Source organism: Lepidochelys kempii, chromosome 8 (assembly GCF_965140265.1).
Source record: "Lepidochelys kempii isolate rLepKem1 chromosome 8, rLepKem1.hap2, whole genome shotgun sequence".
In the NCBI taxonomy this organism is placed as follows: Eukaryota; Metazoa; Chordata; order Testudines; family Cheloniidae; genus Lepidochelys; species Lepidochelys kempii.
The window spans coordinates 74,667,467-74,693,247 of NC_133263.1; the positions used below are offsets into that span (position 1 = coordinate 74,667,467).

The 25,781-nt window shown below is 44.0% G+C and overlaps 1 protein-coding gene and 1 long non-coding RNA gene across 7 annotated transcripts in view; one reads left to right on the plus strand and one right to left on the minus strand.

Moving 5' to 3' along the window:
- The window catches only part of LOC140916080 (uncharacterized), a 33,385-nt gene extending 16,637 nt beyond the window's left edge, over positions 1 to 16,748 (minus strand). Inside the window, exon 1 of one of the 2 annotated variants that reach the window (XR_012160413.1) lies at positions 16,592 to 16,748. This is a non-coding gene — a long non-coding RNA (uncharacterized lncRNA). Of the gene's footprint in view, positions 1 to 6,050; positions 6,659 to 16,591 lie in introns of those variants that run through there. The other variant, XR_012160412.1, reaches the window with a different exon arrangement.
- DIPK1A (divergent protein kinase domain 1A) overlaps positions 16,181 to 25,781 on the plus strand; it is a 40,617-nt gene continuing 31,016 nt past the window's right edge. For 2 of the 5 annotated variants that reach the window (XM_073357062.1, XM_073357058.1), the window contains exons 1-2: positions 20,195 to 24,210; positions 24,708 to 24,930. Coding sequence is in view for 3 of the 5 variants with exons in the window: in XM_073357058.1 (XP_073213159.1) it covers positions 24,916 to 24,930 (15 nt within the window). In the remaining 2 variants the exon portion in view is untranslated. Of the gene's footprint in view, positions 16,483 to 20,194; positions 24,931 to 25,781 lie in introns of those variants that run through there. The other 3 variants (XM_073357060.1, XM_073357057.1, XM_073357059.1) reach the window with 2 other exon arrangements.

Sequence of the window (25,781 nt, forward strand, 5' to 3'; positions counted from 1 at the left end):
GAGTACTTGTGGCACCTTAGAGACTAACCAATTTATTTGAGCATGAGCTTTCGTGAGCTACAGCTCATTTCATCGATGAAGTGAGCTGTAGCTCACGAAAGCTCATGCTCAAATAAATTGGTTAGTCTCTAAGGTGCCACAAGTACTCCTTTTCTTTTTGCAAAGACAGACTAACACGGCTGTTACTCTGAAACCTAGCCTAGTAATGACTTTGTTTCTCTTAAATCGCAGGAATGATTCTGAGCTGGTCTCTATTAAAACAAACCATCAAATATCATATCATCTAATTTGGATACACCACTTAGACAAAAATAAATATAAAAAACCCTCTAAATCTAATTTACTACTCACAGCATAACTATAATTGCTTTGGCCAAACCACTATAAAACAGTAGCCTATGACTCTACCACAGTGAGGATACATAACCTTATCAAAATAAAATCTCTAAGTACAGTAATATTTTATATTATAATACCATAGTATAGATTAGCAATTTCTAAGGTACTTCTGACCCCAAATTACCTGATGTTATTCAGTTCAATAAAGAACAATTAGAAGCTGAAATACTAAGAAGTTAATGTCTCAATATTACTAGTGTATAGATGCATCAAAGGTACATGTTGTGCAAAAATATATATAATATATAGAGGAAAACACATCACAAGACTCCCCCCCGCACATTCTGTCCTTTTCTGTCTATCTTGTTTATTTTTTATGGTGTTGTTGTAAGAGAAGTGTTGAGTGTGACTTTGCATTCAGATATTCAGAAAATTGCAGTTACTCTATTAATACTTTATGGCATCTTTTATGCAAAAGATCCCAAAGTGCTTTACAGAAAGTGTGTACAGGAATTAATTAATCTATAATTGAAATCCAGCTACCTCTGGGGAAGAAACACAGTAGCTATTCTGTGCCAGAAATATACTTATCTATTACTTTTGAAAGAAGTGACGAATATCATATCAAGTTGAAACCACAATGAAAATATAAGTAGACAGATTGTAAATATCAGTATCTGATTGGGAATTTAACTAGAACATTGACATGTCCTGCAGAATGTGGGATTTTTCAGAGAAAAGTTAACGTGATATACAAGTAACCTCAGATTTATCAGGTTTTAAGAAAATATTAAAAACCAACAGATGATTACATTGCTCTAACACACAAAAGCTTTTAAATTTTGAGGTTAGATATTCCATGAAGGGGATGAGTTATTTCCTAAGCATGCTCACTGATCTTTATTGCTTATGCAGGATGTTGATAAGAAACCTTAGATAACTCATTGCAAAACTCTTACATTCCTAACATAAAGGTCTGTGCATGATGGAAGACTAATAGATGAAGACAAAAGTGGAGTAAGATTATTTTATTTTCAATCATTAGTGCAAGTGTTATAAAGGGTGTATTTTGCAAGGCCCTGGGACATACTTTCACTCTTGTTCATGGATTCATAGGACCAGACTCTCAGCTGGTGTAAATTGGTGTGGCTCCACTGAAATCAATGAAGCCGTGCAGATTAATACCAGTTGAGGAGTTGGTCCATAGATTTTAAGGCCAGAAGGGTCCATTATGATAATCTAATCTTACCTATTGCATAAAATAGGGCATAGAATTTTACCTAGTGATTTCTGCATCTAGCACAAGAAATTGTGGTTGAACTAGGGTGTATATTTTATAAAGATTTATATTTCACAAAGATTTAGTCTTAATTTCACAAATCCACATATTGAAGAATTTACCTCATCCCGTAGTAATCTATCCCAATGCTTAATGATCTTCAATGTTAAAAATTTACATCTTATCTCTATCTTTGCTGACTTCAGCTTCCACTGTTGGACCTTGTTATGCCTATATGTGTTAGATTAAGGAGCCCTTTAATATCTGATATCTTCTCTCTTTGCAGGTTGTGAACAAGTTCACTCTTATCCTTCCCTTTGCTAAACTAAATAGATTAATCTCTTTTTAAATAGATTAATCTCTCACTGTAAGTGTGTTTTCCAGACTGTGAAAATTTCTTATAGCTCTTTTTTGATCCTTCTCCAATTTGGGAACATGTTTTTAAAAATGTGGACATTATCCTTGGACGCAATATTGCATTAGTGGTCTCATGAATGCCATATACAAAAATAATTACAGTCCCAGAGTTTAAGGCCAGAAGGATCACCAGATCATATAGTCTGATCTCCTGTATATCATAGGCCACTAACACCACCAAGCACCCACACACTAAACCTAACAAGCCCATTTTCCACTCCTGCTTGATATTCCCCTGTCTATACATCAAGGGATCATGTTAGGCCTTTTTTCCACGGCATCACCCTGGGAACTGATGTTCATCTGGTTATCAAAGTCCTTTTTGGAGGCACTGCTTTCCAGGATGCAGTCCCCCCCTTTTGGAAGTATGGCCTGTGTTCTTTGTTCTTATATGATTTACCTTACATTTGGTTGTATTAAGAAGCATGTTGATTGACTGCACCCATCATACCATATGATCCTATCCTTGACATCATTTACCACCCCACCAATCTTTGGGTCATCTACAAACTTATCAGTAATGATTTTGTATTTTTTCCAGTTCATTGATAAAAATATTGAATAGCTTCCTCTGCCTCCATTAAAAAAACATAACTGTTTTTTTGGTTTTTTTTGCTGTGTGCACCCATGCCTTTTTAAATCTTTGAAAAACATGCTTGACATTTATCATTTATCCCACCAAATAATAAATAGGCATTATGGCATTAAGTTTTGGGAAGTTATCTAATGGGATAATTGTAGGATTTGTATAAGGTCCCATCTTATTCAATATCTTCACTAATTACAGTGAAGAAAAGTCAAAACCACATTAATTAAATTTGAAGATGACTCTAAATTAGGAGATGTGGCAAACACCAGGGAAGATGTACCCTAGGAATAGTAAAGAAAGGGAGCTAGAGAAAGTTAAAAAAATGGGCAGAAAGTAACAATGAGATTTAACATGGAAAAATATAAACTAATACAACTAGAGAAAAATAATCTGAAATCTAGATATTCAGTGAGAGATACTTAGGCCATGTCTACACTACAAACTTTCGTACAATGCAAGTTACATCAGCATAGAGCCACCACAGTGAGTATGCATGCTTGGCTCCTTGAACTAGTACTGTGTATACTCACCAGGAGTACCTGTGATGATGCACAGTGAGGTGCACCATGGGTAGGTGTCCCAGTGTGCAACTTGCCATTGTCGAGTGCACTGTCTTTTGCATGATGGGGCAGGGACCACTGGGAGTGAGAGACCAAGTGCCTATCACGCACCTTTTTCTATCCCATAATGCCATCCCTATGCTATAATTTTTATGCCTTTGAGTTAAAATCCCACAAACCCGCATGGCACTTTTGTCTGCCATCTCTGACAGAAGCATGGAGCCTGTAAACTCTGCACTATTGTCAAGAGTGTTACAAACACAGGATGCACGATCCCTCCATGTTTCCTGCTGGGACTCCTGGGCCTTTCTTCTGTCTGCTCTTTCCTTCTTCAAACAGTCTGAAATATTCATCCTCCAGGCCCTCCGTTCATGGCCCAGTACAGCACTGGCTTGCAGGGTCTCACTGTACATATCATCCCGAGCCCTCTTCTTTCTCCTCCTTACCTGGCTCAGGCTTTCCATGAGTGTGGAAGGAGAACCCCTTAAGGCCACAATAGAGCAGCTACAGATAAAACACACAGAGCTACCATTGTCAGTACAGTCACAGCAAAAGTTAAGCTTCAGAACTCCTTTCCCTTTGGCCTCCATGTGGAGGAAATAGAGAAAATGGACTTCTATGTCAGTTGGTGCTATCTGGAGACAACAGCAGCAGTCCAATGTAAGAACACCCTTTGGTGCACTGGTGTCATACACGGAGCAGTATGATCTCATACCCAGATGGCAGTATACTGAATTTGGAGAAAACTAATAACCAGCATGTGGGACAGTATTATGTTTATAGCCTGGACTAATGGTGTCAGTATAGTGTGTCAATTTATATGTTGAAAAAAATATATTCCTGGTGGAGAGGGCCAGTAATGTTTAGTGATCAACCATCAAAGATATTTTTATGGTCAATTGAAGTGCGAGATCTCAAACTCACCAAAAAGGCATATATATATAGATTGATCATATGGCAATATCCCCTGTACCTGTTATCTTCATTGTATTGTGGTGTATGCGTCAGAAAATCAAAAAAATTAGATTAAGCAAAAGGTATCAAGTTCTACCCCACATATCTCCTGTGGGAAATCAACCCCAAATTATATATGCACCAAAAGAACCATTCAACCTCAGGTAATCACTCAAGCTCAGGTAACAATACAAAGAACGGAATAATTATGTTTTCATTTGGCCTGCAGTTACTGCAAAGGTATAGCAGGTACCAGAACACCCTTATGCAACTAGTTATCCCAGGCAGTTAATCGTAGCCTAACAAATTTATTAGCCTTCTCATGCAAATCTAGTAAGGCCCTAAATTTATGTGATAGGGTTTATTAATAATCACCCTATCAAGGGGGTTGTGGGACTTGTAGCCTATACATAAGGCATAAGTATAAGTTAAAGTAGTAATGCAATGAGCCTACAATCTCAAGGCCTATAAGATAATAGCTGAGCTAAACTAATCAAGGCATAAGGCCCAAAAAGCCTTAGCATAAGCAGCTATCAAAGAGGAACCCTAGATCATAAGATATCACAATATAGACAGCTGCTAAACTGCTGACCGGTAACCACAAAATGCTAGTTTATACCAGTTTGAGATAAAGTTAGGAAAATCAGCAGATGTCCAACCACAAAGATGCTATGGTAACTAATCAATGTTTATGCTAATAAGCTTGAGATAAAAGGGCTAGTAATCTATGGGAGAATGGCACCCCAACATTAGTATGGTGAGGAAATACAAATAAGGAAAAGGGGAGAAACCTCTCTTGAATATGCATTAGGCAGAGTGGCGTCAGCGTAACACATTATAAAAGTTATAGCCTGGTCTGTGTGCCCTGGGAGATGTAACTCTTGGGAGATGCCAGGATGATGACCACTGGTTGATGCTAATGGTGGGTCTGATGATAAGGAAGATAATGACTAACACTTCGGGTTGTTTTGCAAGGAATGGTGTGAGTATATGGATGCTCAGATGCACATTCTATATTATCTCTCTTTACCCTGCTGTGTTAGAGTGTTTGCAACTTTGCTAACTGTTAATAAAAGTATTAAGAATACAGAGGGTTTTTCCTAGGTGTGAGTGTTGCAACTGTGCACGTTGAGGTTCCCAACTGAACAGTCATTTTAATAATACTGGGCCTGATTTTGGGACAAGAACTTGTCAAATCTCAGAGCGCTAACTGGGAATTCTTAAGTCATCAATATAGTTAATATACAATCAATAGATCAGGCAACTCTCCCCTAAAGTTTTAAACAAGATATGCTTACTGACATTTCAGTTTTGGAGCGCTTATGCACAGCACTGCTCTCCAGTCCCAGCCATGGGGAATATGGCTTGCCAGAGGTGAGGGGGTGGAGAAATGAGAAGGGAATTGTTCGGTTGCATGAAACAATATGAGTATAGGGCACTGGCACTGAATACTAACACTATTTCCCACAGGCAGTGGTGATTTTAGATGATACCTCATTCCTCAGGGTAACAAAGGCACTGAGAGCACAGCCGTTGCTGGAGTCCTGAAGTCATTCAGGCCTGTATGCTGCTAGCCTGTTTACTACAGTAGAGCCTGCAGAGGAAGAAATAAGGCTGTTTCATCCTTAGAAACTTTCGGAAGAGGATTGCGGAGTACCTCCATGAAAGTTTCATTGAGATCTCTCAGGAGGATTCAAAGGACATCCCTGGATACATAAACAAATTGCTCCACATTCCAGGCTCCAGCCTAACTCTAAGGAAATGAAAAGCAGGTAACAACCTCTCTTTGTTGTACTGTGATCTCTTCTAGCACTGATAAATTAGTGAAAAGTCAAAAGCTGTGTCCTACTACACTGGAGTCTGGCACCTTCAGTACATTAAATACTAAAGGGAAATGCTTTCACACACTTACCCAAGGTTCCTTCCCTGCATCCGGCTAGCCCATGCTTGACTGCTGGGACCATCTGGACTGTGGTCAAGCCTCAAACAGGTTCTGGCTTGCGGCATAGCTTGACCTCCTTGGTTGCATGTCCCCCATCATCCTTCTCCTCCTTGCTGTTCATGGCAGGGTTCTGTGGTGTGGGCTTCTTGGAGGTTATCCACAGTGGTCTGCAGGGTACCAGTGGTAAAAGCAGCAGGTCTGTGGCTCAGCACTGGATTAATGGCTGGCCTCCTTGGTCTTCTGGCACGCCTGCCTTAATTCCTTCACTTTCACACAGCATGGGTGCTGATCCCAGTCATGCCCCTTCACTTGCATCCCCCAGGCAATCTGCTTGTAGATGTCGACATTTCTATGACTGCTTCGTAGCTGTGCCTGCACAGCCTCTTCTCCCCACATTCCCAGGAGATTCAATACCCCTGTCTACTCCCGGCAGGCGTGCATCTGGAGCATGTAGCTGGCCTGATCAGGTTGGTGGTTGCACACAACAGGGGAGACCTGCTAGGTGTGCTTGCCATGCTGGGCAATCAGGAAAAGGCTTCCAGTCTCAGTGACCTCTAGGCAGTGGATTTCACAATTGAGACCAGAGTGGTCTGGTCAGTGTTGGGCATTGTGGGACAGTTGCTGGAAGACTGTTAGGATCAATATAGGTCATTCAGTGTCTACATTTGCACTGCGTTGACCTCGCTATGTCATCCATGGCTCAATGCCATTTAGAGAGGTGGTGTTACTGCATCGCTGTTATGCGGTACTTATGTCGGTGGGAGACACATTTAAATGTAGACGCATGCACAATCAAGTTAATGAAAGGCATCTTACATCAACCTAACTTTGTAGTGTAGACCAAGCCTTAGAAAGCAACAGTTATGCTGAGACTTATATGTAACTTTGTAAAGTGATGTGGGAGCACAATAGGCTAATAGAGTTTGGGGTATACATGAAGTAACAGTCATGCAGTAATAGTCTCTCTCTTTCTCCCTTTTTGGATTTGGGGTCTCTACACATGAAATTTAAGTTCAGTCTGGGCACTACAACAACAGCAAATGCTGGGTGGAGAGGGCAAAGCCCAGCTGACTTTCACATACTTTTCTCCCACCAGGATTCCTGCCTCAGTTAGTGCACAGGATGGATGCACATTGGTCAGAATTAAGGTAGCCTGGGTAACCATATAGCTGGCATTTCCTAGCTTTTGAATGCAGAACTTTACAACCTAAATAACGTTCTTTTAACATAGTTTTTTTATGTTTTCTATACATTTGTATAACATTCTTGCCTAACAATGGATATATAAGGAGAGGGGAAAATGATACATCTACAAATATTTCAAAGATTAAAAGGTAAGGGATTGCTTTAGGATTCTGCTTTCAGTATGAAGAAGCTGAGCCTTTTTAGTGGGCAAAAGAGAATTGCCCTGCAAAAGTGTACTAGGTTGAGTTACTACTCTGCAAGAAAGGGAAAAATGCCTATCCACTATGATTACCTGGGAAGACCATTAAGGCACTACCCAGAGGGCGCAGGGAGGCTGTTTAATATCTGGTGCATGTGGAGTTCTACCTCTGGTAACCTTTCCTCAGTGTGTTGCCAAAGACAAACAAATACTTGACGAAGATTTTGTAATCGTGAACCAGACATGGCAGAGTTTTCTTTTAGATCAATTAAATCAGCCTGCTTTACAGAGTTTGACCAGAGCCATCTTTATTTATTTTTTTTAAAGAGGATTGGGTCTGTAAGAGGGAGAAAATCTCAGGGTTACATTGTACCCCAGACTGCACAGCCATTTAGGGGCATAAGACCTCCCCCAACACCTCTGAGTGGCCACCCGCACTTGAAACTGGGCATGTACAAGTAAACAGGTACTCCCCCTAAGTAGGTGAGGGGGTGAGAAGATGGTAGAGCCTGTGCTCCCTTTGCCCTCTGCCCTCCAGTATGTTGTTCTGCACAGCTACAGAGGCATGGTAGGGTGGTTGTGGTAGACTGCTACTGGTGAGGATCTACAGCAGATTTTCTCTCTAAAGCAAGAGGGAACAGAGGTATGTGATGAGGTGTTGATCCCACACTTGCCCTGAAGGGGTTAATGTAGGCTAAGCAGGGCAATTAACCATATAGGCCACAGTTGAGGGGGATCAGCTGGTTTAAGTAATCCACTGACTGAATAAGGAAGGAGCATGCCTAGCTGAAGAGAAATGAGCTGAGCTTATAAAGAAAAGGAAGTAGTCCTCACTGAAGTTAACTATGATGTGAACTAAGTAATCTGCAGTCACTCTCTGGGAGAAGGGAGGTGTGGTTGGGGGACTATAGAGTCAAAGTAGCCCACAATACCCCCCTGGGAGGAGGGAATTTCTGGCAAATTGGAGGGCCAGAAGATTAGGAAAGGCTTAAGGGAAAGGCAGTAAGGTACAAAATGGAGCAGACTACAGCTGCTGATTAGAGGGTTCCTGAAGCTGGAGTAATAGGCGGGCCCAGGTTCCCCTATCAGCCACTGGGGAAGTGGCACTGGCTGGGTAGTGAAGAGGAAGACTGCCTGAGCCTGTTTGGAAGAAGGGGCTTTGATACCCTGGAAGGGGAGAACACCTGTGATTTGGCTGGAGGCTAAGCCACAAACAAAGAGCATCTTGTCTTGCTGAGAGTCAGAAGGAGAAGGTAGGGCATGTGGCAAGCAGCGGAAGGAGGTGTCAGACCTGGAATCAGCTAATCCCCAGAGCAACCAGGAGGAAGCGCAGCAGTAGTGAGTAGACCTCCATAACAAGGTGCTGCTCTTATAGGGCAGTTTGGAAAATTGCAGTGGAGCCCTATGTAAATGTCAGCTGGAATATTTACCTTAAAGAGCAAATACACAAATAAGAAACAAGAATTAAGACTATAGAATCAAGTCAACCTTGTGTCATAAATATAAAGGGAAGGGTAAACCCCTTTGAAATCCCTCCTGGCCAGGGGAAAGCTCCTCTCACCTGTAAAGGGTTAAGAAGCTAAAGGTAACCTCGCTGGCACCTGACCAAAATGACCAATGAGGAGACAAGATACTTTCAAAAGCTGGGAGGAGGGAGAGAAACAAAGGGTCTGGGTCTGTCTATATGCTGGTCTTTACCGGGGATAGACCAGGAATGGAGTCTTAGAACTTTTAGTAAGTAATCTAGCTAGGTATGTGTTAGATTATGATTTCTTTAAATGGCTGAGAAAAGAATTGTGCTGAATAGAATAACTATTTCTGTCTGTGTATCTTTTTTGTAACTTAAGGTTTTGCCTAGAGGGGTTCTCTATGTTTTTGAATCTAATTACCCTGTAAGATATCTACCATCCTGATTTTACAGGGGGGATTTCTTTATTTCTATTTACTTCTATTTTTATTAAAAGTCTTCTTGTAAGAAAACTGAATGCCTTTTCATTGTTCTCAGATCCAAGGGTTTGGGTCTGTGGTCACCTATGCAAATTGGTGAGGCTTTTATTCCAACATTTCCCAGGAAAGGGGGGGTGCAAGTGTTGGGAGGATTGTTCATTGTTCTTAAGATCCAAGGGTCTGGGTCTGTAGTCACCTAGGCAAATTGGTGAGGCTTTTTACCAAACCTTGTCCAGGAAGTGGGGTGCAGGGTTTTGGGAAGTATGTTGGGGGGAAAGACGCGTCCAAACAGCTCTTCCCCAGTAACCAGTATTAGTTTGGTGGTGGTAGCGGCCAGTCCAAGGACAACGGGGGGAATATTTTGTACCTTGGGGAAGTTTTGACCTAAGCTGGTAAAGAGAAGTTTAGGAGGTTTTTTCATGCAGGTCCCCACATCTGTACCCTAGAGTTCAGAGTGGGGGGAGGAACCTTGACACCTTGAAATAAATTTTTTTTCAGTGGATGAATATCCAACACAAGCTAAGTAAAAAAGTATTTCTGTAAAAAAAAAAAAAAAAAAAATGCAAAAATTAACTTCAAGCAATAAAGATATATATTAAATTACTAACTCAGATAGGGAAACAGCCATAGACAATTAGCCAAAGTACCCATGATGAAATTTGGCAGTCCTCAAATAACATTAGGTTAAAGGACTTGTGTGAAGATTTTCAATATTTGACGAAAACCTTTTCCCAAAGCTTATAATCTAGAGCAGGGGTAGGCAACCTGTGGCACGTGTGCTGAAGGTGGCACGGGAGCTGATTTTCAGTGGCACTCATACTGCCCGGGTCCTGGCCACTGGTCCGGGAGGCTCTGCTGCTGGCCTGGGGTCCTGGCCACTGGTCCGGGGGGCTCCGCTGCTGGCCTGGGGTACCAGCCACTGGCTCCCTGCCAGCTGGGATTCTGTCCGTTGGCTCCACTCAGCCTGCTGCTGGCCCCAGGCTCCACTGCCAGCGGAGTTCCAGCCACCAGCCCCGCTCAGCCCGCTGCCGGCCCTGGGTCCCAGCTACCAGTCCAGGGGCCTCTGCTGCCGGCCTGGGGTCCTGGCCGCTGGCCCGGGGCTCTACAGCCACCCCCAGCTGTGGCCTATTGGCCCCAGCCTGGGGTAGTGAGGGGTGCAGACAGGGGCAAGAGGGGGGCACAGCTCAGCACCCCCACCTTAAAAATTGTTCCAGCGCCACTGTGCTGGGATATTTTTAAGTCCTGATTTGCTGCTTACATCACTATCACGCCACATGGAACAGCGCACTGCATTTGATGTTGAGATTAGAATGTACATGCAAGAACTGGAATCAGAATTTTCTGACAGATTTCAAGATTTTCAGCGATTTGGCCCAATGCTTTCTTTTCTAATTAAACCTGAAAAGTTCAATGAAAGCGACTTGGATTTGTCTGTATTTCAGTGGATGGGTGTTGAAGATTTCAAAATGCAGCTCATTCAGTTAAAAAGCTCAGAATTGTGGGCATCAAAGTTTGGAGATCTGTGGAGTGCACTTGAAGCTACCGAGAGAGATCATGGGGCCTCTATTCTGACCTGCTGGACGTCCCTGCCAGTGAAGTGTAACTGTTTGAAAAAAATTGCTTTTGCAATGCTTTCAGCATTTGGATCCACATACCTGTGTGAAAATACCTGTTCACACATTAAATCTGTCCCTCTCGGAGCCGGTTAACAACTGATCACTCAGAAGCCTGTGTGCAGCTTAAAGTATCCAAATATGTGCCAGACATTGGAAAACTCAGCAAGGAAAAGCAAGAGCAAGGATCACACTAAATTGATAAGATCTGCATTTTAATTTCATTTTAAATGAAGCTTCTTAAACATTTTAAAAACCTTATTTATGTTACAACAATAGTTTAGTTATATATTATAGACTTATAGAAAGATATCTTCTAAAAACGTTAAAATGTATTACTGGCATGCAAAACCTTAAATTAGAGTGAATAAATGAAGACTCAGCACACCAATTCTGAGAGGTTGCCAACCCCTGATCTAGAGGACTCTTGAACAAGAAAAACAATAATGCTAGAAACTGTACACCAATCAAGCATTTTAAAATTCATCTCTGAATGAAAATCCTGAACCTAAGGAAAATTACCAATTAACGGAGGAAGTAGGCTCGAAAGGATATGTGTATATGTTCACAAAAGAAGCCATTTTTTTTTATTGGCTGACTAAATCTGAACTGTGTAGTCCTTGTAGACTTTGAAACAATGAGAACACAGATGCAGGCTGTTGTATAGATTTGCCAACAATTGGCCATTAATGAGGTCTTCGTTTTCATGACTACAATCAAACCTTTTCCTCTGAACAGAACAACTTTAGAATATCCCGAGTGCCTAATATATGAAGCCTTCTATATTGAATTTACTAAAACAGATGTCAGTAATTTAATTGATGGCTACTTCATTGTAAAACATCTGGTGTATCTCAAATTTCTTTGAAAATTCAGAATTTAAATTAGATGGCAGTGTTTGAGTAAAGAGCTCCAATCTCTTTGCAAACATAACTGATTCCACTAACTGTATTTTCTTAATAGCTAAGTCCACTACATGATTAACTTCAATGAAATAATGGATATATAGCTCTTGTTTTAAAATGTAGGAACACAAATTAGAAACAGCATTATTTGCTCAGGTAACATAGATTTTCTTCAAACATAAGTTAGATTAAGCTCTTTATTTACTATATTTATGAGTGTACAAATTCTACTGATGACTGTGGAGAGCTTAGATTCTTCCTGAAATCTTCCATGCTGATAGTCCCACACTCTCTTTCAACCTATGGCAAAAGCACACTGCATTCTGGATGTTCCAACAAGCATAACAGCCTGTTTTAAATTATGCTGGGTGCCTAACCAGCCCCAAGCTGGCTCCAGAATCAGGAACGAGTATGAGAAGTTGGTGTGCCCATGACCCTAGGGTATGCCAGGCACTGTTCTAGTGCACCTGAGGATTGAGCCCTATCTAATTATTCCAAAAACCTTGTTTTTATTTGGAAATGACACTGAATTCAATGGATCAAGTTCAGTGTTGATATAAATGGTGGAGAAAGTTACATGTTGGCTGTAAGCAGTAAAGCAGTGTAGCTTGTATTGTTCTGACAAAACACATAACTTGCACAAATTGCAGAGCAGAAGGCTGTGTACATCAGGAAAAACAACAAACAGGAATGGGGGAGGGATGAATGGCTTTATGTTGCACCTTGTTTGATTTTTTTCCTGCTGTGTCCCCTCCCTTTCCATTCCTTCAGAACATTCCATTTGTTTTGCACTCTCACCGAATGCCAAGGCAGTAAAAGCTATACCTCTTCTGCTGCTGTTACTGCTAAATTGGCCTAGAGATTCCATATGAATTGCACCCATATACCCAAGACTGAATTTGGCCAACTCTATTTACACTATAACCAAAAAAGATTGCAATGGCCAAACATGTATTACTTACCTGACCCTGCATAAGGGAACAAAGAAAAAAAAATAACTAAAACTCCAATGCTGGAAAAAAGCATCTACTCCTATAGTCAATGGTGTGACTAAAGTCTCATGTACTGAGTGGAAAACTTAGGGAACACATGCCTGGATCTGGTGGGATCCAGACATACTCAGAAATGGAACATCTAGGTCTCTGACTACCATGTGGGAGACCCAAGTTTTATTGTCAGTCCCAAACTATCATTCTCAGGGCTGGCACAGTGCACTGGATGAAGAAATTGCTCCAGACTATTCAACAAGATTTTAAACTTTTGCTCTGCAGTTTTTGCTTGCGTTGCCTTTCTGTTCCACCCCCACACTGTAGCTGGACTAGTACAAGGAGGTGGAGGGAAGAGAAGAGTAGAAATGATGCAGAAAGCAGAGTCAGCGCTGTGCCTGTTGCTATAGGAAGGGAAGAGGAGAACATCCTAATTGGTAAAATTTTGACTGTTAAAGCCTGGATTACTTTAAGAGGTACCAGATCTTGTTCATGAATTAGCAGGGCTTCGCTTCAGAGAAGGTCCATCAGTGACTGTTATTCCAGAAGTGTTCTCACAGCATCCCTGGGCCTTAAAATGCAAGACACTTTAAATTCTGCACAATCCTCTACAGCTTTGTGGCTTCACAACCATATGTGGTTTCCAGATTCACTTCTTTCCTTAAAAGAAGGTCCTGCCACAAAACCACTACTTGGAAGCTCAGCCTAGTACTTTTCTGTACCTTCAGCTGAATCAGAACAGCCTTCCTTAAGGAATGTAATAAGTAATATATACTTGGTATATGTAGAATGCTTTTCATCCATAGATCTCAAAGCGGCAGATTTTTAAAGGTATTTAGGCTTTGTTGTGCTCAGCGAAGCAATGCCTAACTGATGTAGGAGCCTAGGTCTCATTTTTCAAAAGGGATTTAGGCACTTAGGAATCCAAATCCCATAGACTATCAAGGGGATTTAGGCTCAGGCATCTGCTGACATATGATCATTTGGGGGAACCTAGTGACCTACAGATCTCTGGGGTACTGTTGGGGGAGAGTTGCTTCAAGGGAAACCCCTGGGGCCTGTGGGTTGGACATTGGGGATGCTTTTGACCAATGGGGGCTCTGAGTTTCCTGTTGGGCAACTTGAGGCTGTGGATCCCCTCCTTGCTGGGGACAGCAAAGACTGTTTTTGGGGGAAGTAGGGAGAGTGGTAACCCCTTCAGGTTTAGAGAGCATGTTCCCTTTAAAACCTCATCTTAAAGCAGAGGAGGTGTTGCGCTGGTTGTTCCAGTGGGGAGGGGGTTGAGAGAGAGAGGGAGAGTAACAGGTGTGAATTTCAGAGTAGCAGCCCATGAAAGCTGATGCTCAAATGAATTTGTTAGTCTCTAAGGTGCCACAAGTACTCCTGTTCTTTTTACAGGTGTGAGTGTGGCCCTTGCATAACAAAGCAGCCGAGAGCCAGCCAAAATGTCAGGAAGGACAGAGTGCCAGCCAGGAACATCCCAGGATGGGAGGAGTGCTGTCCTGGGAAAGAATCATCTGAGAAGGACAAACTGAAGCCAGACCCAGTATTGCCATCGCCCAGAACTATATGGGTCTGAGTACTGGGGCTTGTGACTTTGCACTGGGAACTAAGGAGGGAGGTTGTAGCTAGTTAAGTGAGGTTGTTGCACTGTGTAGGTTTGCAGAAGAGGGCACTGGAAGGGTTTGTTGGGTAAAATTTATGGGTGCCAAAGACCATCAGGAGCACCCAAGAGTCACTGCTGAACTGGAACTCTGCCAAGGATTCCTGAGCTCTGAATCTAGATGCATTGCTCAGTGTCTATCCTTTTATAGGGTAACACTGGGACTGTGGGTCCTTGTGTTGGATGTAACCCTACTTTACTGCTCCCCCTCTCTCTTCCCTCTGTTTTCCTCCATTCATCCCTCTGTCAATAAATATTTCCTTTGTTTGTACTAATCCACTAATCACTGTACTAATCCAGTGTGTGTATGTATTTAGTCAGTGGGGTTAGGAACAGGTGCTCCTGGGGTAGAAGAGAGATTCTCTACTGTGTTCCTGCATGTGCCTTTTCTTGGGCAGAATTGCCCTATAGAGCGGACTCCATCTTGGCCATGAGGGTAGGGTGGCCAGATGTCCGGTTTTTGACCGGAAAGTCTGGTTGAAAAGGGGACCTGACAGTATCCAGTCAGATTTATTGACCATACCAGACACCCTAAGTCCGGTTACTGCGAGCAGGGGAGGTGCCGGGTCATCACTGCTCCAGCCCCTACTCAGCCAGAGCCGCCTCCTATCTTCATCGGGCAGCTGCAGCTCCCAGCCCCCGCTCCGAAGATAGGTCCCTCCTGACCCGGGTGGGAGGGGAAAAGCAGCAAGGAACTTGGGGCAGAGGGGAAGAAGAGTGGGTAGCGGGGCAGGGAGGTGTGGGGGAAGAAGCAGGGCAGGGGAGGTTCTAGCACTTCTGCTGGAGTGTCTGGTTTTTAAATATTACCAAGTTAGTAACCCTACATGAGGGCGCTGTAGTTATACGGAATATGGGAGGTGACCCACTAGAGAACTGTTGCCAGAGCTGGCCTGTAAAATACTCAGAACTTATGGATGGGGAGGCCAAGGCCCAGTTTGCAGTGCAGCAGAAAATTTGAACACAACTGCGTAGGTACTACTGGGACAGATATATTAGAAATTCTATAGAGAGGCAGCTACGAATAGAGGTGGTAGAATAATCAGCATGAATAATGTATTTGAGTTCTTCCCCATCAACTATTCCATAAAGATTTTCATTATTCAAATGCCTCTGGTCAAAGATATGTACAAAATAATATCACAGTAGTACAATCAGACACATTAGTAATAACTTCCTTCCTTATTTGACCAGCTCTAGATGGGACTAGACCTGGTGCTGCTGTCTGAGCATGTGTGTGGAGGGAAGGGAAAGGAGAGATTAGAGGAAAATTAACCACTCTGGGAGGTTGCCCACTGCCCAGCCCCCATCCTAAATCCAGATCTGGGTGCTACTCTCCCCCAAAGGCCTAGAACTATTGAGAGGGGCAGCCTCGCTTCACAGCATTGCACCAGGGTCGGGGGGGGGGGCGTGGATCTGGGCTCGTGACTGCGGAGGGGGGTCCCGTGACTGCGGAGGGGGGGGTGTGCCGCTGCCCCACGCACTGGGAGGGTGCTCAGTACTAGGCTGTTGCGTGGGGAGGGGGGCGTTATCCTCCCTCGGCGCTGGGGCGGCCAACTTCCCCTTTAAGCTGAGGAGGCGGCGCGGGCGGTCTGTGTCGGCAGAGACACTGGCCGGCCGCCCTTTAAGGCTGCGCGCTGCCCTGCCGCTTGCTGCTGTAGCAGCCACCAGCGCTGAGGGGCAGCGGGGTCGGAGCCGCGACCGGCGTCTCCTGCCCTGCGGGCCGCAGCGGCCCCCGCCCCCGCCCCAGCCCGTTCTCCCGGCGCCGCGGTGCGAGCGGAGGGGGCCGGGCGGGGAAGCGCTGCCTCCGCTCCGCCTCCGAGCGCAGCCCGCTGCGGGGATGTGCCATTGCCATGGCGAGGAGGGTCTTCCCGGGGGCCTGGCTCAGGAAACCCTTCTACGCTCAGGTAGGCCGGCAGCGTGCCGCCCCCCCGGCGCAGGGTCGCGGCTGGCCTGTGGGGCGAGGCCGGGGGCGCTGTGCGGGGCGGGCGCCGGGGGAAGGCCGGGCACACTTACGGGGCACCTCAGCCGAGACTAGCGGGAGGGACGTGCCATGCCCCCAGAAGCTTTGGTGGGTCCGGCCCGGCTCGCTGCGCAGGGGCGCTGCCGTCGCGGCCCCTCTTGCCTTTGCCGTCTGAGCGCGGCACAGAGGTGCGGGCGATCCCCGGCCGGCCTGGCGTGGGCGCAGCTACCCGCGCGTGTCAGGCTGAGCGGGGCGGCGCCAGCCCGCTGCTCTGGCTCCTTCGGCGGGGCGCGCTCCAGCTGGCCGCGGGCCTTGGGCAGCTTCCAGGAGTGGGATGCGGAGCAGCCTCGGCCGTTTGGCAAGTTAGACGTCGGGGGGAGACCGGTACTGGACCTGGCAGCGAGACTTCATTAGTAAGATCTAAAATGGGAACCTAAAATACCAGCCACTAAACTGAAGTATCAGCACTAGTGTCATGTGCCTGTCACGGGTTAATGCAGGTGTATTAGCCCACACCATGCGCGCGTTTTCTCTCTCTCTCTCTGTATTTACTTTTGGGGATCGTGTATGTTGATGGCTGGTCTCACTGGTTCTTCATCAGGCCTCCTAAAACTGTCATCGGTCTCTAATGAACTCTATCAACCACCTTAACCAACTCTCTTTAGCACTGCAGTGTTGATGTGTAAAGTCATCTCTGTTTACAGAGATTATCAGAAACCAGAGAAAGAGGCTGGCATGTGGACTAATGTGTGTAACAAGTTCCAAAGTGCCATTCAAATGGCTAGCTACACCCATCATATTACCAATGGCTTTGAGCCACCACTGTATTCATGTGAAATCTTTTTTTAACTCTACAGACATCCATTCCATTGAGAAGAAAATGACAGGATTCGGTAACAGTTTAGATTAAATGTAATTATTTATATGGGCAGCAAGATGGTTCATTTTTGAGACACCTGCCCTAAAAGGAAACCATTTTAAAGGGATCTATATTTTGTTTTTGGGAAGAAGTATATCTTGTATATACAACAGATGCTTCACCCTGCATGTGTGCACATGCATGTCCTTGTGTGTGTGTGTGTGTACCTGTGTATGTAGTGTAGGCAGCATTATTGTATGCTATGAATATATATTACATACATTGTCTGTGCATACACTTTCCCCCATCTGTAAAATTAGGGTAATAATAACAATCTTTATAAAACAAAATAAGATCTTTTGGTAGAAAATTCTCTTTGCCTTAAGAATACCTTGTGACATGGAGTCTCATATTGAAATCCACAGACTATGAGCTTAGTGTAGGAATGTCTTCAGGCATATGGGGAGGAAATTCCTTGTATCTACTTCATATTTGCATTTTCATTTCAGTGGGTGTCCATTGCTTTTTCTGTTTTGAGAGAGGGTAAATGGAGCACTTGATTAATCTTCTCTGTACTATTATTCACTTACTACATCACCTCTTTCCTCATTCTTAAACTTAGTTCTAAACCACCATCTTCATCTCCTTGTACTAAAGTATTTTCAGGTCTGTTGTCATTTGCATTGCCTTTCTCTAGACCTTTATAGGGGGTATTTGGAGTGGAGGGGATAGTATTGACTTCTGTAATGCTGCTGTTGTTTGAGCTGCAATATTGTCAATAACATTTGCATTTAAAATGGGAAGGGTTATCCTTAAACTATTTATTTAGTTACCTGCTTTTAAGAACTTTATCTGTTGAAGTATGTGCTGTAAAACACATTTAAAAAATAAAATTAGACACTTGTACAGGCTTCCTAGCTAGTACCCTCCAAACTAGTTGCCTCCTCTACCCTAATATAACTCAATCTAACCACCATCAAATCTCTGCTTTTCCTCCACTCACCCCTCACTGGACTTGGGATGGGAAGACGTTGGCTTTTGAAACCACCTTTTCCTGAGACGTAATTCTGAAATATACAGAAAACATGAGTCAGAATATTGATAGAACTTCCCTGGAACAATTTTTTTTCTTTTGGTTTCCTATTATATTTGCTGGGGAAAGAGGGAAAAGTAATAGCCATTCTGACTTTGGACTGATGCCTCTGAAAGACCCTTTTATGGTTCTGTTTTGAGAGGGTTAATGAGATAGCCTTTTTGAGTGTGAATTTATTTTGCTATGATATGTGCTTTCTGCCACTCGATGCATGTGTAGAATTGGCAGGTGGCTGTCAATATGTTGGCTCTACTTGTCGTTGTGTGGTGGTGTTCCCACACTGTATAGCTCTTCCTTCTAAAGATCCCAAAGGGCTCACCAGACTTTATATAAAGGGTTCATTTAACCCGTTATTGACATGTAGCTATGTCTGGGATGGAGAGTGGAAGATTCTAAACAACACACAGCAATACTACATAGCAGTGGAGGACCGAAAGGGAATATTATTGTAAAGAGAGAAAGCTGTTGCCTAGTTTAGTGGTTCCCAACTTCATTGGTTCTTGTACCACCTTCTTAAAAAATTATGTAAATGGCATTGATTAACATCTAGCTCCTGTAGCAAGTTTGCGCCCCCAAAGGTTGGTAAAAATGAGGATGCAAGTCAAAACACTTTACTCTTGTTTAATGTGTAAACCAGATAGACATTAGGCCAAATTTTCTATTCTTATCTGGCCATTGTGTGCGCCTCGGGCTGTACAAAGAGGCTCAAATCTGGCTATAGCTGGCTGATTGATAATACCCCTGGCCAAGGAGGATGGAGTGGGTTGATCTCTCGGCTGTTGTAAAGTCATCGGAGCAGGCCCCTCCCAACCCTGGCATCAGGGACGGCAGGTTTGTATAATTTTTGGTGGTGCCCAGAATGGGTCCAAGTCCTCCACTGCCTAAGACTCTGGGAGGGAGTTTGGGTGCGGGAGGGGGTTTGGAGTGCAGGCTCTGGGAGGAAGTTTGGGTGTGGGAGGGGTTCAGGTTCTGAGATGGAGTTTGGGTGCTGGTTGCAGGCTCTGGGCTGTGGCAGGGGGTTGGGGTGCAGGGGGGGATGTGGGCTGTGGGAGGGAGTTTGGGTACAGAAGGGAGTTTGGGGTGCAGGCTCTGGGAGAGAGTTTGGGTACAGGAGAGGTGTGGGCTTGGAAGGAGTTTGGGTGTGGGCTCTGGGCTGGGACGGGGGGTTGCGGGGCATGGGGCTGGGTTGGGGGATGAGTTTGGGGTGCAACAGGCAGGCTGTCCTAGGGCTGGGTTTGGGGGCCAGAGAGGAGGACTCCCCACAGCCCAGCTCTCTCTCTGTTGGCAACAGCGAGCTTTGGGGGGGCACCCCTCCCTGACACTCACCCAAGCCCCCCCAGGGTGTTGCTCAGGAGGTCCCGCCAGAATAAGCCCCCCTCCTCCTTGGAGTTGACTCAGAGTCACCTGCCTGGGGGGGTGCTGCCATGTGCCTCCTCCCTCTGCAGGCACAGCAGCTGCCTCATCTTGCCCCCAATGCCGCTCCCTTGTAGCCGGCCACGGCTGGTGAGGGAGCACAGCATGGAGCTGCAGGGGGCAGCCACCCACTGCCCAGGGCAGGCAGGGCTGCTTTGGGGAGGGGGTGCGCAGGGGAAGCAGGCAGGGCCGGGGAACGCTCTGGGGGAGTCATGCGGGGTCAGCAGGCGGTGCCAGGGGAGAGACCGGGCCCCAAACACTGGTGGAGCTGGGCCCCCAGGCTCTGAATTTTCTGGAGCCCGGGCACCACAGGCCCATACAACTTGCTGCCCCTGCCTGCAGAGGTACTGGGGGATCAAGTGTGGCTCTATAGTGCTTCTCCACTAGCATTTATTCCTTTAGAGATTATAGAGCAGCCCTGGCCTGCTGTAATTTACACTGGTGTTGGGACAGTATAGACCAGCCCTCAGAATCTGGGACCCAGAACTGTCGTGTTTGTTGCTCCCCTTTTGGAATTTGGCTTCAGAAGAGAGTCTGTCTCACCGATTTATTTATTTTTTTCATCTCCTTACTAACAGTCAAAAACAGTATCTCCCGAAGTGTGGGTATATCTCCCCTGGGGAGGCACAAATAACTAGCCAAAATGGCACTGACAAATCTGAGGCTCTAGAGAGCTGAAAGGTTTCAAGTCTCCTACTCGTTTTTTAAAAAAAAACAAGTCTCTAGTTGTTATGGTTGTAAAGAAAAACTTGACCTGTGTGTTACACGCACTATGTATCTGAAGCAATGTCTGCCTGAGTCTGAAGGAAGCCTGAAACAATGGCTCTGAAGTATGAAGTGCCCCGTTCATTTCAATGGATGCTATCTCAGTAAATAATTTAAATGTTAACACTGTTAACTATTTCACTGCTCATCAAACACGCATGGGTGTGTCTGATTCCCTTTATTTTGAAGAAAAGGGGGCTTAGCTTTCAAAAATTTGGGGGAATGCTGATCTAGGTTGTTCCTAAGAGCAGCCAGTTTACGTGCAAATCTTTTAACTAGAATAACTGTATTGTGATTGACAAACTAGTAGATTCATGTGTGGCAACAGTAGTGTAGAGAAGAGCTTTTCACGCTTGGAAATGTATCCGCTACCAAGAGAAATACTGTGCTGAATTTTTTAGTCATATCATGTGCAGTCCTACTGGCTTAAATAGTATTGTGAGGCAAAAATTTGCCTGTTGTCTTAAAAGATCTCAAGTGCAAGCAATCAGAAAAGTCACTGGTAGCAGAAAATTACAGTAATCTGATTTCCCTCAGTTTTTAATCCTTGATTTATTTTCGATCTTCTTTACTTATGAGAGAACATCCTGTTTTTCTATCTTATCTTTTACTGTAGTACAACGTCCATCTCGCACTTGTTCCTCAAATTGCTGATTATTTAAGATATAAATAGATCAAGACATTCATCATCATAGAGTCTAATGTATATGTTTACCATTTTTAGAGAAAGCGTGAATGCATCCATGCCTTGTCAATTGCAATTCTCCGTTATTCACAAACACCAAATATTATGTGTTCACACCAACCTGGGTGAAACATACTCCGTCTTTATAAATAATTTAAAATAGAAATGAGCAGATAACAAAAGGAAATTCCTAATGTGGTCAAACAACAATATTAATGAGCTGGAAGCATAGTAAACATTATCTGGAACCTGCAGTACAGAACTGAGACCTGTGTTCTATGTAGTTTATTTAAACAAGATTATATAATATGGTAGTAAAACACTTTGTAGAATTAACCAAAGGGATACATGTTACTTTATATTCTGCTATAAGAAGTTTTTAAGTAGTTACAGAAAAACTGGCTAATAATTCGTCCTGATATCTTTCAGTTTGCTATTACCCATGTCCTCTGGAATGCATCCAGCTTTGAATTTTGCCAGAAGTGGTTTTACCAGATATGCATCCCAGGGGATGACTGTATAATTACCATGCAGCACACATTTTAGTAGAATGTAAAAGTGATAGCAAGATGTTTGTGTATATGCCTTTTTAGGTGTGTCAAGCTTCTTCCTTCATGCCAGTGTTCCCTGGCTCATGTCCAAGACCAAGAGGATTGGTGAGAATGTAGCGTGGAGGAAAGAGCCAGTATTTGCTGGCTCTTCCTTTCTGGCTCATCTCAAAATTCTTGCACTCCCACAGTCCTAATCATTTAATGATTGTTCAGAGTTTTCTAGGATATTGCCACATGTCCATATGAAATATATCTGTATGAATAATCATCTACACAGTGAATATATTAAACTTTCCATAAAACCTACGTTCTTCTTTTTCCCTCAGTCACTCCAGATTTTCTAAAATTATATTCTGGCTTAGTTCTGTTTCTGTTCTACAGTTGATCAGCCATTATGTTAAAACTTTTAAGCAAACAAAACAAAAGAAAAAATCCTGTTGCTGTTTACCAGGTTAAGTTTTATTTAGAAAAGTAAGACAAAGAGGTTTTCTTTAGCTTTCACTTGCTGTAATTTCTGGTCAGTTGTGCCAGTCTTACTTTCACAGTTTGTGTGGGGAAAATACTGAGGAAAACATGTTAAATATGCCTTGCAAGAATTGTCAATAAATATAATTCAGAAACATGATATATAGAACTTCTCTGTCTAGGGGAGTTTTGCAGTGAAGAAATCTGTAACAGGCTTCAAGAAGGCAGTTTTTTGGGATTGCCTTAGGTTCTAAGGATCTGATGAAATCATTCATAGCCACTTTTTCCTGTAGGTATTATAAAAGATTACATCAAGAGCAGGGTAACTAAACTAATTGCAAAGCAGCAAAAGATTCACTCTTAAAAAAATCCAAGGAAATAAAGGGTCTTCCTGTGGTAGAACAAGAGTACCTTTCTTTCCAGCCAAACACTGCTCCCAGCATCCTGTTATCTACGGACTTGCTGCTCTGCAACGGCAGTCCTTCCGAAGAGAATCCTTCATCTCCTTTGTCTAATTGCTATAAATTGCTCTGGCATCCTGCCTAAAGTTGCTTGTCCAAAAAAACGTTTGCAAGCCATATTGATCCCAGAGTTGTGTGAACAGCTGTTTCATACAGATGCCCTGCCATGGAGGACATTCGGTCTGTTAAAATCAGTCTTCCTAAAATGAAAATATATCTAAAGTGAAGGACTAAATTGAAGATGAACTGCAAAACTAAAGTGAGAGTGACATTAAGTCCAAAGTGCATGTTGAACAGCTCCTACTAACCAGGCTTCTTGTGTTGTGCTATGTGTGTGTTTGGAAGTGGTGGTGCTTAGAAATAAGTTGGATTTTTTTTTTTTTTTTCCTGGCCAACCTGTGCAATAGAGTTTAAAGGGAGTAACTGAAATCCAGTCTTAGGCAGATATGTACTATTGCTATTGTGTATTCTGTAGAACCCAGATACTGAATAGAATTGCCCTGGACTGTACCCTGAAGAAGCTCACAGTGTATAGATAGCTTTACACTGGTGAGCAGTTACTCAGCTGATTAGTCCTATTGACATCAGTACACATTACATTTCAATTGTATGTAGATATCTAGTTGACTTATGTTAATATTGCTGAAGTTCTAATTTAAAAACAAAACAAGGGGCTTGTTTTTACTGCATTGTTATCTTGAAGAATAACTTGAATGTTGTCCCTTACCTGCCTCAGGTCTGCACACAAACCTCTCTAGGTAAAGTAAGTGGTGCATTAAGCCTGAGGTAGATGCCGGTGGCTTGTTGGGATGGATGGGTTGAAGCTTGAGTGCAGGTGAAGTTTGCATAGTAATGCAATCAGGACTCTGCTTACAGTCCAGTCCATTCAAGTATCATGAGGTCCACCCCCATGCCTTCCTGAAACTTCCACCCAGGTTAATTGTTGTCTGGTCCCCCTCGTATCTTGATTGGACATTATCTACCGTGTATTAATACTCAGTTTGATACTTTGGACCCTGTCTTCCATGTGGCCCTTTGCACCTGTAGCATTTGTTCTAGCTCAGCTATTAAAACCCTGAAGACACTGTACTGCTGGGAAATGACTAAGTGAAACCCTGGCAAGCTCACTTGACTACAGTTTGACTGGGTGATCACCAGCATGCAGCTCTGTACCTAGGCAGCTCAAAGGCCTCTTGAGAAGTTCATGAGTGATTGATCATGGAGGATCCTGAGGAGGACACAGAGCTGGGCCTGTTTCTGGACATGGAGTTCTTGCGTGAGGCAGAACCAATGCTAGGGGCCACAGTCACTCCATCCTTGACCAAGACTCTGGGGAGAAGATGCAGAAAGCAGCAGCTGAAACACCATTACTTCAGCCGGGTAAGGTCTTGAATGACAGTTGTTATGGTTGGGGGGAGGAGGGGCAGATATGACATAAGGGACCTGTTATTACCTTTGTAGAACCAATCCACACAAGGGTATGTTATGTGGTGGAGGGCGGCCTTTAAGAGATGCCATCTGTAGTGTCCCTTTGGGGTGTGGGAACCATCATTACCTTCACCATCCCCGACATCCAGAGGGTAGATTTTAGGTAATGCTGCCTCAGCGTTTCTTGCTGGGCATAGGAAACCATGATCTCCTTCCCTACCCCTCCACCCCTAGAACCTGGCATCCAGTAATGTCCATCCAGCACAGCAGGTAATGTAGAGGAACAAACTGCCATTTCAAGAACTCTGGAATTTAGCAGCTGCAAAATGAAGAGTTTCATTTCACTCCCCTCAATTAATATCTTGATGTGACAAAGAAAGATAAAGGGGAGCTTCTCTTCCTTTTTTACCCTACACAGTAAAGCTATGTACTGTTGCTTTGCTTTACAGCTCATTTGCATAAGTGCAGTCCAGCCACCCTCCCAGAAGGCCAATGACTATCAGCACCAGAGTCTAGAAGCAGAAGGTAGAGAACACAGGAGGACCTTTTGAGGGACTTGGGCAGAAGGTCTGACCTGCTCTTCGAGCTTCAAAGGGAGATGCTGGAGGAGGAACAGCAATTCCAGATTGCGGCTAAGATGATGTTGGAGAGGGAGAAATGCATGGTGGCAGAGTAAGTTGCTCATAATGTGCCATGTGCAAGCCAGACTGCTAGCAGAAACACAAGGAGAACCCACACCAAATGATTGTATGCCTTCTAGGCATTATGGTCAGTAAGTGCCAGAGCAGCCTGGCCACTGCATTTGCCCAGGTTCATCTCCAGCCTAATCTTGCAGCCATGAACCATAATTAAGGCGAAGATTTTGTCACTGATATTTTTAGTAAAAGTCACGGACAGGTCACAGGCAATAATGAAAAATTCATGGAAGCCGGTGACCTGTCCCTGACTTTTTTACTAAAAATATCCATGATAACGTGAGCCTGGGAAGCTGTGGTTGGGCTGGGAGCTCCAGGGTCCCCTCTGCTGGCGGCTCCGAACTCCGGAGGTTCTGCCTGTGAGCTGCGGGGATGCCACTCACGACAGCCGGAACCTGTGGAGGGTCTGCCTGGTGGTGGCGGCGGCAGGGAACCAACCCTGCAGCTCCCTGTCGGGGTTTGTGGCGGTTCAATGATGAGACAGAACACAGCTTTATGCAAGCAAGCAGGCTGGTCAGCTGAAATGGGCTGCTTCCCCCAGCTTTCCACCTTCATTATATTTCTCCTCCCTATGCATTACATACTTCTACCGCAAAAAGACACACAAAGGAATGTATGACGTTGATTAATATACTTGTTTACCAACTTTTATCTACTACAATCCTGGTTCTCAGGCCTTGAGCCCAGGCTAAGAAAGCTTCCCACGGTTACTGTCCTTTAATCAACTTCTCATGGTTCATATCTAGTCCTTGTCCTTGAATAGAGCAATGTGTGCATTGCTTCTACAAAACTGTCAGGGTGTGCCCTGACTGTTTCCAGGTGGAATAA